The sequence below is a fragment of the Anomaloglossus baeobatrachus genome, chromosome 6, assembly GCF_048569485.1.
Source record: "Anomaloglossus baeobatrachus isolate aAnoBae1 chromosome 6, aAnoBae1.hap1, whole genome shotgun sequence".
Classification (NCBI taxonomy): Eukaryota; Metazoa; Chordata; class Amphibia; order Anura; family Aromobatidae; genus Anomaloglossus; species Anomaloglossus baeobatrachus.
In genome coordinates this window covers 247,520,421-247,536,995 of record NC_134358.1, presented here as the reverse complement: position 1 = coordinate 247,536,995, position 16,575 = coordinate 247,520,421, and the positions used below count along the sequence as shown (strand labels likewise).

The 16,575-nt window shown below is 40.9% G+C and overlaps 1 protein-coding gene across 1 annotated transcript in view; it reads right to left on the bottom strand.

Annotated features, from left to right (window-relative positions):
* Positions 1-15,771, bottom strand: part of F13A1 (coagulation factor XIII A chain) — a 252,196-nt gene extending 236,425 nt beyond the window's left edge. The window contains exons 1-3 of the mRNA XM_075316465.1: positions 15,683-15,771; positions 5,177-5,332; positions 1,347-1,535 (exon numbers count right to left, since the gene is read on the bottom strand). Of these exons, the coding sequence (XP_075172580.1) occupies positions 1,347-1,535; positions 5,177-5,321 (334 nt within the window). The 5' untranslated portion in view covers positions 5,322-5,332; positions 15,683-15,771. The remainder of the gene's footprint in view (positions 1-1,346; positions 1,536-5,176; positions 5,333-15,682) is intronic.
* Positions 15,772-16,575: the final 804 nt, after the last annotated feature.

Below are 16,575 nucleotides of genomic sequence, written 5' to 3'. Positions count from 1 at the left end.
TAAGGACATTATTGCTAGAAGAGTTCCCAGATGGAGTACATTATACCTGGAAGGGGCCCAGGATGGGTGACATTAGTACAAGATAGGGGACATAATTACATTATGGGGAGGATGGGGCAGCATGTATGTCTTTATAAGATTTAAAACAAAGGCCCATACATATGATCAGCATGCAGGTGAGGGCCAGGTACATATTTTGCATAGCGGCCCATAGGACTCTAGTTGCACCACTGATAGAGAGAGACAAGACTAGGTTGGTGTTGCCCCTGGCCAGCTTCTTCCTTAAACTCTAGTTTATTGAAAGGTCCCTCTCGTATACACAAGGAGAGACCTGTCAATCACCTGGTGCGGAGTTGGGAGATCCCAGCCATCTGTTGCACTGAACTAGTCTGGTCTCTCACCATAGTCACTTTTCAAGCTATGTTTTCAATTATGCAGCCAGGCTCTGAGTTATGGTTTAGGCAGAATAAATCGACTGCTAGTTTCTCTTTAATGAAAAATAAATATAGAACATCTAAAGTTGCCTTTCCCCTTCTTTTCCTGAAATGTAAATGTATTTTTTTTTAAATTACGTATTTCATATCGCTACGTACAGAACTGTCAGACCTAATTAAATATTAAAATATTAATCCCATACAGTGGACACCTAACAAAAAACCCAAATCAAACTGGTAAAATTGATTTTTTTAATAACTTAACTTCCCAAACGAATAGAATAAAAAGAGATCAGAAGGTTGTATTGGACCCCAAAATTGTACCAAGAAAAACTCTAGCTCCTATGTCCCAAACAATTAAGAAAATTGGCAGGCAGGAAGGAAGGATCGAAAGTGAAGATGGTCTCAACGTGGCACATAAACATGGAATCGGCACCGATTGTGTGCAAGACTACATTTTTTTTTATTCGGTTATCCAGCCCTTTTGAAAGGCACTGATTAAAAGATATTCTCTCATAAATAACGTTTATCCAGCCATTCAGAAATGATTGACACAGATGTAAGCATTATTCTTTTTGATGTACATAGCAAACTTCATTGTAGCAAAACCTTTAACTAATTATCAACGACTCAGACATTTGTTGCTTATTCTCAAGTGAATGATACTATAGACCCGGTGGTAACAAGGTCGACTTTTGGTCTCCAAGAAAACCTGGTTTCTATTGAAGGTCCCCCCGCATTGATGCTGTATTGATTAGATTAATGTCTTAGCTTGAAGGAAGAGGTATCTAAGCTTAGTAAAGGCCATTAGCCACTTTGGCTTCTTTCCGAACAGACCACTCCAATTATACATTACATTAAATTATAAAGCCAGTATATAAATATCAGCAAATTTCCTTAACAATTACTTACCAATAATATATTCTAACCAAAACTGATCTTTCTCTGGATTGTACGGGCGATTAAAGTCAACTCTAATACTGAAGGTTTGTCCGCGCCGTATGATGAGTTTGTTGTTGAAGTATCTATCCGTGTGATGTTCCCGCTTATTTTTTTCATATTGCTGCTTGAATAGCTCTACATTGTCAACTTCCAGGTAATCTATAGAAGTAAAGAGAATGTTATAGATTACAGATATCTAAAGTATTTCATAATTCATGGATCCTAGATTAATAACTTCAGATAAGGAATAGCAAGTCTTATTGACTTAGGGGTACTTTGCACGCTGCAACATCGCAAGCCGATGCTGCGATGCCGAGCGCGATAGTCCCCGCCCCCGTCGCAGCAACGATATCCTTGTGATAGCTGCCGTAGCGAACATTATCGCTACGGCAGCTTCACATGGACTCACCTGTCCTGCGACCGTCGCTCTGGCCGGCGACCCGCCTCCTTATTAAGGGGGCGGGTCGTGCGGCATCAATGCGACGTCACACGGCCAATAGGAGCGGAGGGGCAGACATGAGTGGGATGTAAACATCCCGCCCACCTCCTTCCTTCCGCATATCCTACGGAAGCCGCGGCGACGCCGGTAGGAGATGTTCCTCGCTCCTGCGACTTCACACACAGCGATGTGTGCTGCCGCAGGAGCGAGGAACAACATTGGACCGTCGCGTCAGAGTAATTATGGTTTACGCCGATGCTGCACCGATGATAAGAGTACGACGCTTTTGCGCTCGTTAATCGTATCATCGAGCCTTTACACACTACGATATCGCATGCGATGTCGGAAGTACATCATTTTCAATTTGACCCCACCGACATCGCACCTGCGATGTCGTAGTGTGCAAAGCCCGCCTAAGTCATCTGCTTGTGCATTGCAGAAAGTGCAGTATTATCATAAGCAGTAAGATGTGCAAATCTGACAAATTCATTATGTTAAAGGGAACCTGTCAGCAGATTTGGGGCCTTCTTCTAAAACTGGGGTGCATGACGCATCCTACGTCCTCCGCACGCCGGCATTGAGGTCCTGCGCAGGCGCACTTTGAGCAGGGCACATCAAAGTATTGTAGTGCGCCTGCGTGTGACCGGCGAGTGTGTATGACGTAGGATATGTCATGCACACAGTCTTCAGAAGGAGGACAAAGATAGCTGAAAGAGAAGGCGCCGTCACCGGACAACAGAGACGCCCATCTGACCCAACTCCATCGCAGCAACCATCTAGGTAAGTATTATAAAGTAACTTTTACATTCTACACAGGGGACTGGGCTCTTATATACAGCATGTTAGAATGCTGTATATAATAGCCCACTAGTGGTGGACGCAGCTTATAGGCCCCAAATCTGGTGACAGGTTCCCTGTAACCCTACACTGTGACAGCCAGTTAATCTGATAGCGTACACAGCATAAAACTATTGAAAGGAATCTGTCACCAGGTTTTTTCTATTTCATCTGACAGCAGCCTGATGTAGAGGCTGAGACCCTGATTCCAGCAATGTGTCACACACTTTACTAGGTGAATCATCTTTGATTAAAAACTGTTTTCTTTGCTGTAAATCTACCAGTTTTCTAAATTCTGAGCTTTGTATTAGCCACACCACTGATTGTCAGCTTTCAGTGTGTACTGTGCATAAGCAGGAAGCAGCCAATCAGAGGTGGGGGTGGGGGTAGACTTTCTGGCCAGATGCCAAGTAATTATCTAGTGATCATTTCCTGCTGAGACAATGTTCTTATAAAAAAAAAAACACGTCATTAAGCAGCCTAGGAAGTCATACATTAATGGAATCAGGGTCTCTGTCTCTACATCATGTTGTTCACAGATTAGATAGCAGAAACCTGGTGACAGATTCCCTTTAAATAATTGATAATCCATCTAAAATAAAAAAATAAAACATATTATAAAACACTGTATAAGCAGAGAATTTAATCTTGACCGATGTAATATTTCGTCCAAAATAAGTATTATCAAATTTAAAAAAAAATCAGCTCTTTTGCTGCAAATAGTTATATACATATACTGTATATTATAGCAAAAATAAAGGAAATAGATATATAATAAAATATTAAACTAGAGAACATTGGCAATTAATTTTCAAAAAGTAATACTGAAACCTCATATGACATTGGTGCCTTCATTTTGACTTTTAGGCTTTACTGTACACAAGCCCCTACTATAGGAATCCTTTCCAGAGGAGCTGAACCCACAAGGATCCCTTTTCTGTATATTATTTCTCACAGTGGCACACTATGCTCCACTATAAACGGACCCCATATCAAAGGTTTCCCATTAGTACAGCTGAGCTTGGAAAAATTTGTCTCAAATATCTTCCAATATCACAGTAATAATATTGCTGTCCATTTTTGTCACAGTGGTGAGGTAAATCATTAGTATAAAATCATAGTGGTGACAGGAAAAACGAATATAGAAGGGTCTCACCCATAAATGTAGGTCATTTATGGTAGGGTCATTCAGATGGTAAAACACAGTGTTGATCAATATACAGGCGTTGAGCTCTAACCGTGCGATGACACTATACTTATCCCTGTGTTACCCAGACTCCCGCCGTAACAAGGGCAGTCCCAATCTGACCCTCCAAAATAAAGAAGCCCTAACCAGTCCTCAAAGCCTGGGGAGGCTTACATTTACGGATGAGACTGTTGGCCAATGTTCTCTAGGTTTAATGTCCAGAAGGACTATTTGTGCTATGTTGCAGGGTATATTAACCTGTTGATATGCTGAAACTTTCTGCATTGTGTTACTTCTCTCAAGTACAATCTGTTGAGATGTTTATATGCTGTTGTGGAGACGTTGGTGTTACCTCTAGGACTATGCTGGTAATTTGGGGACTTGAGTGTAAGGCTCTGATATATACCCCAAGATATGTGGGTTCAGATATTACCTAAGTCAGCTTTTTGTTAATTTATGTCTAATGGACGGAAGATGAATGTACATACACTTGTTTTATAGCACTATAATCACTTCTGTATTTTATGAGCATGTGTTGGTGTTTTTTAGATAATATAACAATAAAAGTTATGGTTTATTATACTGTATATCTGTTTCCTCTATTTTTGCTATAATGCATTTGATCATTGGGGACTTGGTGCAATACGTAGAGCAGTGGTTCCCAAATTCCAGTCCTCACGGCCCCCAACAGGCCATGTTTTCTGGATTTCCTTAGTATTGCATGGATGATGCCTTGATAATGATCCAATCACTTGTTCAATGTTAAGGAAATTCTGAAAACATGGCCTCTTGCGGGTCGTGAGGTCTAGAGTTTGGGAAATACTGACGTAGAGTAATTGCCTATTTTGCTGTCTTTAAATAGTTACAGACGATTAATGAACTGGGAAAGTTTTATTTCACAAGAAATGTATCTGTACAAATAATCACAGATTACATGTGTATAGTGTGTCAGGTGCAAAGAAATGTTTGGAAATGTCAAACTTTCCATGAATGACACATATATAGGGTAACCTATTTTACAGGACTACGTCATCTGCTACTACCTGATTAGTGGAAACAGTGATCTAGTTATCATGGTCTCTCAGTTCTTATTATGGCTGCTGCCATCTGTATAAATGTTTTGCTTGACAGGGTTATTAAGAATATATTGGATTTCATGGAAAAAGCAAGGTATTTTTGCCTAATTTATACCTGTCAGTGTATATATATATATATATATATATATATATATATATATATATAGTATGTAACGTATTCCAAGATGTTTCTGTCTGGCCGCTTTCATGAGTTGTACAATGTTCTGCTCCCAAGTTCAAAAATCAGAACTTTTGTTTTTACCTTTCTTGTCAAAACTCCTTGGGATAACCCCAAATGTTTCCATAAGGGGGACCTCTTCTTCATCTGCATTGGATGTATTTGGTGGCACTGATAATCGACCTGCAGTTTTTGTCTTCTTCACATTAGTTTCTGTTGCTGCTGACATCGTGGCAGATGCTAAAGAATAAAAATAAGCACTTTTACAAACCATTGTAGAATGAAAGAAAGGTCTTATATACAAAATTTATTTCTGAAATGTATCTGAGAAGTCAAAGGACACATGGCATAGATTGGAGCAAGAAGAAAACCGGTCAGGTAATATATCATATTAGATTTGATAGTAAACTTTTTAACTCACAGAGTAACTGTACTTTCAACAAACTTTTCCCATAACAGGGACATGTCAAACGTTTCAATCTATACGTGTCTGTGTGACCCCACTTAATGCTGTTATGGAGGGGCAGTAGTGCCCAATAGTGCACTGAACTCCTCTTTTACCACTTGGTACAGGTCTCAGGACCAGGACCACCAAAGATCCTAACTTCTGACATGTTCCAATAAAATGACTAAAGTTTTCAAGAAATGCGTTTTCACTGTAAATCAAAATTCTGCTTTATCTATCTGTATGGCCATATTACCGATACTAAGAAAGCCAGATAATTAGAATGCTCTTACAAAATAGGGCTTACAAACAAATGCAGAAAGTGATGATATACAGTAATGGTCAAAAATGTGGACTCACCCCAGAAAGGAACACATATGGAGACATAGATGAAAGAATCACAGAAAGAAACCAGAATATGTGTTACACCTTAGGGCGGCTTTGCACACTACGACATCGCAGGTGCGATGTCGGTGGGGTCAAACTGAAAGTGACGCACATCCGGCATCGCATGCGACATCGTACTGTGTAAAGCCTAGATGATACGATTAACGAGCGCAAAATCATCGTAATCGGATCATCAGTGCAGCGTCGGCGTAATCCATAATTACGCTGATGCGACGGTCCGATGTTGTTCCTCGTTCCTGCGGCAGCACACATTGCTGTATGTGAAGCCGCAGGAGCGAGGAACATCTCCTACCGGCGTCACTGCGGCTTCCGTAGGATTTGCGGAAGGAAGGAGGTGGGCGGGATGTTTACATCCTGCTCATCTCCGCCCCTCCGCCGCTATTGGCCACCTGCCGTGTGATGTCGCTATGAAGCCGCACGGCCCGCCCCCTTAGGAAGGAGACGGGTCGCCGGCCAGAGCGACTGTAGCAGGGCAGGTGAGTGCATGTGAAGCTGGCGTGATAATTTTCGCTACGCCAGCTATCACAAGATATCGTACCTGCGACGGGGGCGGGGACAATCGCGTGCGACATCGCAGCATCGGCTTGCGATGGCTTGCGATGTCGCAACGTGCAAAGCCCGCCTTAGACTCCTCAAAGTACCCCTCTTTTTCTCTGATTACCTTGGCATTTCTAGCAGTTTTATAAGGTAATCATGTGGAATGGCTTCTAATAGGCATGTCCCCTCAAAAGTTTATTTGTGAAATCACTGGACTTCAAAATGTGTTTACAGCCATTGCAGAAGCAGTGTTGGTATACAGTTTCACAAACTGCTGAGCCCTGTTCCACATCTGTTCCACATCAGAATTTGGCAAAAACTACTCAAATAGGTGGAGAGAAATGTCAGTGTATCTTTACTTTAAAACATTAAGGGCATTCAATCAGGAAAATTACTAGAACCTTGAAGGTATCCTCAAATGCACACATTAAAGCCATCAATTGCTTTAATGAACCTAGCTCTCATAAGAAAGTATGATCAAGACTAGGGATGAACGAGTATACTCCTTACTACTCGGTACTCGCCGAGTAGTACGGTATTCGGGCTACTCGTTACTCCACGAGTATACTTGTATTACTCGTTAGGAATAGCGAGTCCAATTCAAGTCAATGGGAAATGTGAGAGGCCCTACAAAGTGGTCTGGGGGCTGAGTAAAAGGCTGAAATGGATGCCAGGTGATAAAAAGCCGTTGCTTTTTTTAAGCAATCAGCTGATGCACGCTCCCCGCCTGGGTCCTTCGCTCCCTGGTTCTGCACTCCCCGCTGCCCGGTGCTTCGCTCGGCTTTTAAACAATCATGCATCCATTTCAGCCATTTACTGAGCCCCCAGATCGCTTTGTAGTGTCCAGCAGACAATTACTCGTATTTATCATTGACTTGCATTGGACCCGCTACTCATAACGAGTACCCGAGTATTCAGGCCTACTCGTTACGAGTATAGTGAGTCCGAATATTTCACCACTCGTTCATCCCTAATCAAGACTTTCCGCCACTGAAGCAGATACATTCATCAGCGCTACCAGCATCAAAAAATGCTAATTGACAGCATCTTAGACAACAGCCTTCAAAAATTATGCACAGGTATCACACAGTTGACACATTAACATTAACTGTCCAGAGGAGATTGCAATAAGTAAGCCTTTATAGTCAAATTGCTGCAAAGAGGCCAATATTGGTGACTTCAAATAACAATAGACTTGTGTGGGCCAAGCAACACAAAAACTGGACAATAGATCAGTGGAAATCTGTACTGAGCTCTGATTAGTTAAAATTTGAGATTTTTGGTACCAACTGGTAATTCTTTCTGAGACACAATAATAGTGAGCGGATGGTTTTTACAGGTGTTGTGTTCACCCTGAAGCATGGAGAACGGTATGACACTGTTAGTGATTTATTCCAAATTTAAGGCACACTGATGCAGCATAGGTGCCACATCATTGACGCATGTGACTGATGTGTTGTACAACGGATGACAGATCAGAATTCTTTGTCGGACTCCGTTGTGTGCGGGGGCGGAGCGCGAGGGGGCGGAGCCAAGCGGGGCCATGGCGCTGGGGATGTCAGTGCCGCAGGGACTGCAGGGCTGGGGACAAGTGAGTGTGTGTGTGTGAGTGTGTGTGTGAGTGTATGTGAGTGTGTGTGTGAGTGTGTATACATGCGGAGTGTGGGAGGGGGCGGAGCTGAGCGGGGAAGTGTCGGCCTCCTTGCCCACGTATCCAGGGTAAATATCGGGTAACTAAAAGCAAAGCACCTTTTGCTTGGTTACCCGATATTTATCTTGGTTACCAGCATACACCGCTTAGCGCGGGCTCCCTGCACACGTAACCACTGTAAATATCGAGTAACTAACCAAAGCGCATTGCTTGGTTACCCGATGTGTATCCTGGTTACAGGTGCAGGGAGCCAGAGAGAGCATGCGCAGCAAAATCCCATGGATTGCGCTGCTCAAAAAACGTTACAGGCTGCGTTGCTCCCGTCCGGCGGTCAGTTAAAAAATGACTGACCGCGACGCAGCGGATGTAACGCAGCATCATCAGTCGCAATCCGTCACTAATAGAAGTCTATAGGGAAAAACTGGATTCCTGCAAAATATTTTGCAGGATACCGTAATTCCTCAAGGCGACGGATTGTGACTGATGCAAAACAACGGAAGTGTGAACCTAGCCTAACACAGAACAGAAGAAATGAAATCTGACTTCTTTCAAACACATGTTTTGCAGCTTTCTGAATGCTGCTATATTGCAACAATGTTACAAAACTGTCTGCTGCAAGCTGGAGGCTGAAGCTAAGAGGCACCTGCAGATGTGTCAGTTATAATCACACACCGCTCTGCAGTGAGAGCAGATAGCGGCCATCACACATCACACTGGTAACACCCATTTTATTTAAAATAAGTTCTGGAGGTGGAGTTATCTTCCAGGCAGCATCCATCCCATAGCGTGGAAGAGCTCATTTGTATAAAGTAATAAAAGATAATACTTCAACAACAAGACATCTGATATGAGACATAAAGGTATGACTTTTTTCAACATTCTATAACCTGTATCCCCATATTAACAGTTTAAAAAGGTCAAAGTGGTGACAGATTCCCTTTAAAGGGAATCTGTCAACAGATTTTTGCTACCTGATTTGAAAACAGCATGATGTAGGCAGAGAGATCCTGAATCCAATTATGTATCTCTTAGATGACTGGCTACAGCCCTTCTGACAAAATCAGAATTTTTAGTTTTAACATACAGCACATTCTGAAAGCTGCCCCTGCCCTCACTAGGCTCTCAATAGAGATTGTATATTGACAGTTAAGTGTCAATCCCAGCAGGGGGTTTGTCAGACTTGCCATGCTCCTACCAGCAATTACTGTAGTGATAAAAGTCCTGCAGGTTAAACAAACATAGCAAATAAACAACAGATGAGACTGTGACAACACAGGAATGTCTGAATTTTCTGTGTTAACCCTTGCAGTATGCTGTCTTCAGCTTACATAGCAAAAACCTGCTAACAGATTCCCTTGAAGTAACTTAGTAGAAAGTAACAGAAGAGTGTCACCTCCTCATCAATAAAGCTACACATGGAGCATATATGGCAGAGAAGATTTTTACTGTCATCAGCTGTTCTTTATAGTGTAGAGGTCATGTGGTAATGTAACTACATATACTCATTCTATTTTCTGCTAGTAAATTATGAACATTTGGTCTTTTACAAAAACCCGTACAAAGCTTTTGCAACTATCATGTTACCATTCAGTAGGTTTGCAAATATATAAAAATATTACAAAACATCAAATTTCCTGTATGTATTGCAGAATGAATTGTTTTGCAATAAGTTGTCAGTGGACATCCTTTCTCATCCTTTTCTTATAACTGCTCCTCGGCCTTATTTATCGTCAGCATGTGATCTGATGTGAGAAAAATCTGCTCCTGTAATAAACAGCAGTAACTACCTTCTTAGAGACCAAGAATTCAAGCTCCACTGGTCACTGAGCTTTACAGAGAACTGCACAAACCTGGACTGGAACATTCAGGCATAAAGTTATTGCAGCATATTTTTGTTAAAATGGAAATCCAGAAAAAATAAAATTACCGCTGCTAAAATAAGCAAAAAAATCAGAACATGACATGTAAGAATATAGACAAAATTCTGTTCTGATAGTCAGATAATAGTGGGAAAAAAAATAGATTTCTTAATTTATACAAATAAAATCTCATTGTAAACATTAAAGGTTCGGCAACATTATAATAAAATTTGTGTCTCTACCTCTCATGGAGGTTTTTGTTTTTTTTAGTCCATTATTTTATACTTTAAACATGTTTTAAATTGAAATTACACACACACACACACACACACACACACACACACACACACATTTATATATGTATATATATATATATATGTATATATATATATATAGTATATATATATAAAGTAAATTCAAAAAGTTCATTTTTTTTTCTCATTAATGTACACTCTGCACCCCATCTTGACAGAGAAAAACTGAAATGTCACATGGTCATAAGTATTCAGACCCTTTGCTCAGTATTGAGTAGAAGCACCCTTTTGAGGTAGTGCAGCCGTGAGTCTTCTGAAGAATGATGCAACAAGTTTTTCACACCTGATTTGGGGATCCTCTGCCATTTTCCCTTGCAGATCCTCTCCAGTTCTGTCAGGTTGGATGGTGAACATTGGTGGACAGCTATTTTCAGGTTTCTCCAGAGATGCTCAATTGGGTTTAGGTCAGGGCTCTAGCTGGGCCAGTCAAGAATGGTCATAGAGTTGTTATAAAGCTACTCGTTTGTTATTTTAGCTGTATGCTTAGGGTCATTGTCTTGTTGGAAGGTGAACTTTCGGCCAAGTCTGAGGTCCAGAGCACTCTGGAAGAGGTTTTCTTCCAAGATATCTCTGTGCTTGGCCGCATTTATCTTTACTTCAATTGCAACTAGTCATCCATAGCATGATGGTGCCTCCACCATGTTTCACTGTTGGGATAGTATTGGACAGGTGATGAGCAGTACCTGTTTTTTTTTCCACACATACCAATTATAATTATCACCAAAACGTTTTATCTTCATCTCATCAGACCAGAGAATCTTATTTCTCATAGTCTGGGAGTCCTTCATGTATTTTTTTGCAAACTATGTGGGCTTTTATATATCTTGCACTGAGGAGAAGCATCCGTGGGGCCACTCTGCCATAAAGACCGACTGGTGGAGGGCTGCAGTGATAGTTGATTTTGTGGAACTTTCTCCCATTACTCTACGATATCTCTGGAGCTCAACCACAGTGATCTTGGAGTGCTAATGTATGTACAGCGCTGTGGAATTAATAGCGCTATATAAATGAATAAATACTATTATTATTATTATTATTATTTACCTCTTTCACCAAGGCTCTTCTCCCATGATTGCTCAGTTTGGCTGGACGGCCAGGTCTAGGAAAAGTTCTGGTTGTCCCAAACTTCTTCCATTTAAAGATTATGGAGGCTATTGTGCTCTTAGGAACCTTGAGTACTGCAGAAATTCTTTTGTAACCTTGGCCAGATCTGTGTCTAGCCACAATTCTGTCTCTGATCTCCTTGGGCAGTTTCTTTGACCTCATGATTCTCATTTTGTCTGACATGAACTGTGAGCTGTGAGGTCTTATATAGATAGGTGTGCGCTTTCCAAATCAACTCCTATCAGTTTAATTAAACATAGCTGGACTCCAATGAAGGAATAGAACCATCTCAAGGAGGATCACGAGGAAATGGATAGCTTGTAATTTAAATATGAGTGTCTGAGCTAAGGGTCTGGATACTTACAACCATGTGATATTTCTGTTTTTCTTGTTTAATAAATTTGCAAAGTTTCTAAATTTCTGCTTTTTTTCTGTGAAGATGGGGTGCAGGGTGTTTATATACATATATATACTCTATATCTCCAGCATTTTCTCCTATGACACATATCCACCACCACATCCACCAACTTTATCATTTCCAGTTTTAAAATTGTACAATTCTATTGTATAAATTCATGATTCTATATATAATGCAGATAATAGGTAGAAGAGGATAAGATGGCATCACAATTACAATAGTCATGTAAATACACAGGTTGCGAGACTAAAGTTTGCTGTAGCCCGCTGCTACATCGCAAGAGGGAAGCAAGTTCAAAAAACGGTTCTGATTTATTGTGACTTGTTTATCATGGTGCATTGTGGGCCACAATACAATCTCATTAATTTACAATATGCTATGATATAGCAGCGGCATATAGCAATCTTTGGCCTTGTGATTTTGTCACTTCCAAAGTTGCCATGTAGCCTCAGTAGACATGTGCTTAAAACTTTGTCCTACCTTCGTCCGGCATCTACTTTGATACTCCATGACAGTTGGACAAGAACAGTGCAAACTTCCTAGGTCATTAGTCTCATATACCAACATTATGAAGTTGCAGGGGCCTAGTAATTGCAAATGGCCCTCAAGATACCAATGCTCGAGGGCCAGCCAGTGAGGTTCTCCCTACTCTGGTACAGCTGCCTCGGAGTATAAAAGTGGATCAAGGATAGTGCAAATAGTTTTCATGATTTCAAAGCCCCAGAATTTAGGCTCGCTCCCTTTGCATATATAAAATCAATCCCATTCTCATCCAGAAAAGTTGGACAAGTGAAATTCATTTGCTATTCCATATGTCATGCGAGTGCATGATTTTTCTCTCTCCTAGCATCTGTATGACATCCGTATGATGTCAGTATTTTTTTTCTCAGCCACTAGTATTCTATGATCACTTACAGGGCCATTTACAGTGTTCTATGTTACAGAATGTGATTTATCCATACAAAATGGACGGTATACGGATGGTCCATGTGCTGTTCTTTTTTTTCTCACACCTGTAGACGTGCATTGGCAAGCCCCGTCCGATAGATGTGGCCATATTCAGCATTTTGCGATATTTCCTCAGGCCGATTACAGCTGAGGAAAAACAGATCAACACTGACTCACTGAATGAATCAGACCGAATGAAATGCGATTTTTTTTTCTCGCATTGTACTTGTCTGTTTTATACGGAAGTGGGAGTGAGGTTTTACTTTAAAGAAGTTGTCCATTACGAGGACAACCCCTTTTGATTCCACATGTTTCCCACCAGTAAAATAATAAAGACTATACTCACCTCCTGTACCAGCGCTGTTCCAACAGTGCCATGGCTCGTGGTGCTGGAGCTCACATGGGGTTGTGATGTCATGCGAGCCCCGCGTCCAGTCAGTGCTGCCTTCCTTTTTCCTGCCTTCAGACCAAACTAGTTAACCAACAGGAAGTGGGCCCAGTGGCTGCGCTCACTTCCTGTTGATTGTTCGTTTGGTCCGCAGGCGGGTAGAAGGAAGATAGCACTGACTGGACTCGGGGCTCGCATGACATCACAACCCCACATGAGCCTCGGAACCCTGCAGGAACGACATCGGTATGGGAGGTAAGTATAGGTATTTATTATTTTACCGGGGGAAAACGGAGAGTCAAAAGGGGTCCTAGTAATTAACAACCCCTTTAACAAACCTGCAAATTGTTAACGATAACTTTACTCCTAATAACCTCTTTAAATGTCAGTTTACTGTGAGTAAATTGAGATTTTACATTCAGAGGCAGCAATCGTATAGCTCCCATTGAATTCAGTCTCAACTACATACTGTGATCTAACTATCCTGAACCGCAGAATGAAACATTGTAGCAAATTAGTGGGATGATCTATTTTTCAGCTCCTGATCTATTTTGTGTCTATGTTGGACACTTCTGCCTCCATTCATCATTTGTGGTTTTTTTAAGTTCACTCTACTTTTTTGTCTTGTGGTATTAGTGGACGTTTTTGCGCCAAATTCATCAAAATGGAGCAGCACACGATTCATGAATTAGCACAAAGTCAAAAATAATCTTTATTCCATTCTTGAACTATTTTTGTGCCAAAAGTTGCATCAAAATTTCTGCATCCTCAAAAATTCAAGAGAGAGACTGGCGTGAAGTTGCACCAAATTTTACGACTTTACAAAAATGGAGACTACATATAAAATAGACTTCAGTAAAAGGCATGCAAACAACGTCTCCACTCATTCATAGCAAGCAAATATTTTGTAATTTGGTAGCCTTTAAACATAAAGTACATTAGAAATTAGGATAATGTTCCATTTTCGCCGCAATACACCAAGTAAAAGAGAAAAATCTCTAAAAGTAGAGATTTCTAACTTGCTTATCCTCATAGAATATATATTGTGTACAGGTCCCATTCAGGATGCTTCTAAAGCCCGCTTTACACGTATCAATATGTCATGCGATCGCATTTGCGATCGTACCTCCCCCATCGTTTGTGCAGCACGGGCAATTTCTTGCCCTTGTCGCACAACGTTGTAAACCCCTGTCACACGTACTTACCTTCCAAACGACCTCGCTGTGGGCGGCGAACATCCACTTCCTGAAGGGGGAGGGACGTTCGGCGTCACAGCAACGTCACACGGCAGCCGGCCAATAGAAGAGGAGGGGCGGAGATGAGGGGGACGTAAACATCCCGCCCACCTCTTTCCTTCCGCATTGCCGGCGGGACGCAGGTAAGCTGTGTTCATCATTCCCGGGGTGTCAGACGGAGCGATGTGTGCTGCCTTGGGAAAAATCAACAACCGGACGTTCAATTTTTAGAAAATGAGCGACGTGTCAATGAGCAACGATAAGGTGAGTATTTTTGCTCGTTCACACTCGCTCGTAGCTGTCACACGCTACGATATGTCAAACAATGCCGGATGTGCGTCACTAACGACGTGACCCCAACGACATATCGTTTGATATATTGTAGCGTGTAAAGCCCGCTTTAGTCTCCCATTTTCTTTGTGTAATTTTCTTTTTGCAGACACTTTATGGTATTGGGATCCTGTTATTAGTTTTCCTGAAGTTTGAAACCCCTCTTCTAAACACTTTGTGTTTTCTGTGTCCCTATTCCATTGCTTACATGAGGTTGGATGGATATATGCCATGGTTATTATCTGTGGTTTGGTAATGTGGCCACTGTCCCCTTCACATAGGTGACATTTTCAGTCAGAAATATAAAATATGGCAGATACTTTATATTTATGACACTGAGGTCATATACCAATGAAAGCACACAATACTGCAAGTAGGGCAAAAACATGATGAGGACATATGGCATATTAATCACTGTATCACTGGAAATTGCCAAATACTGATGTTAGGATATGATGACTACGGTATACAGACATGAGGGGCACTACATTGACGCTGCTTATCTTTCCCTACAGAAGTCGTGTGTCCCAGATCATCCTCCACTCATTGGCTGATATGTAGTGCCCCCTTCTCCAAAAGAGGTTCCTCAGAAGCTGCAGCATATATTACACAGCTCTGTGTATATAACATAATATAATTCGGTCCACAGACCTCCTATCAGAAAAGGTTGAGATTGAAACTTTCTTAACAAAAATATGTATTGCTGCAGCTAAAATGTATATTATACAAATGTACACAATCCTATAAGTTATAAAGAATAGTAAGTTTCCTCTGAGATCTTAGTATAGATTCACAGCCCATGGACTTGAATTTTCCTGTTGTCATAACTTAATATTTTGACAATTTCCATTAGGAATTCATTATCCCATTCATATATATCACTACGGTTAGTGCACGTAATATAGACAGATATTGATGGCGGCAGGCTATACAATAGTAAAGAGAGGTCATACCTTGTCTTCTACTGGGTGCTTTGGTTTTTATCTTCAGCCAGAATTAACACTGTCTGGGAAAATTGTCTTTTTAGTGAAACGTCCCCTTACCACCCCCCACACCCATTCTGGCCTCATTGGTTTCTCAACTCTCTGATCTCCACCCATTCCAGCTGACTAATTATCACATTGCTCGGCTGCTTTTAAAATAGTCCTTTATGTGGTCCCCGACTGCAGAAAGGAAACAGATGACAAGTATTATACAGAACAGAAGAACTGTTGTTTCACTTGTAAATACTTTGGAAGTTTGTGTTTAATAAGACACATGTAATGTTCTGACATGGAAGACATTCTAGTGATATAAAAAGTGCTGCATGGTCTATATAGACACTAATTGTGTAAAATGATAGATGGATAGACAGATAGATAGATAGATAGATAGAGGGATAGATAGATAGACAGATAGATAGATAGATGGATAGATAGATAAATAGATAGATAGATAGATAGAGAGAGAGGGATAGATAGATAGATAGATAGAGAGAGAGGGATAGATAGATAGAGAGAGAGGGATAGATAGATAGATAGATAGATAGATAGATAGAGAGAGGGATAGATAGATAGATAGATAGATAGACAGATTGATAATGTGTTTCCCTGAAAATAAGACCTGATCTTATATTATCTCGAAAAGATGCACTAGGGCTTATTTTCAGGTGATTTCTCATATTTTCCCATGAACAACAATCCACGTTTATTCTTGAACAAAAAGAATTCAACATTTATTCAAATCTATTCATGTCATCACATTCTGGAACATCAACATTTTGTGTTAATCCTATCACTGGTTCAGATGCACGTTTTCTTATCTGATCTGCTATTCTCATGGTGCAGAATAAGACCTTTAGGCCAGA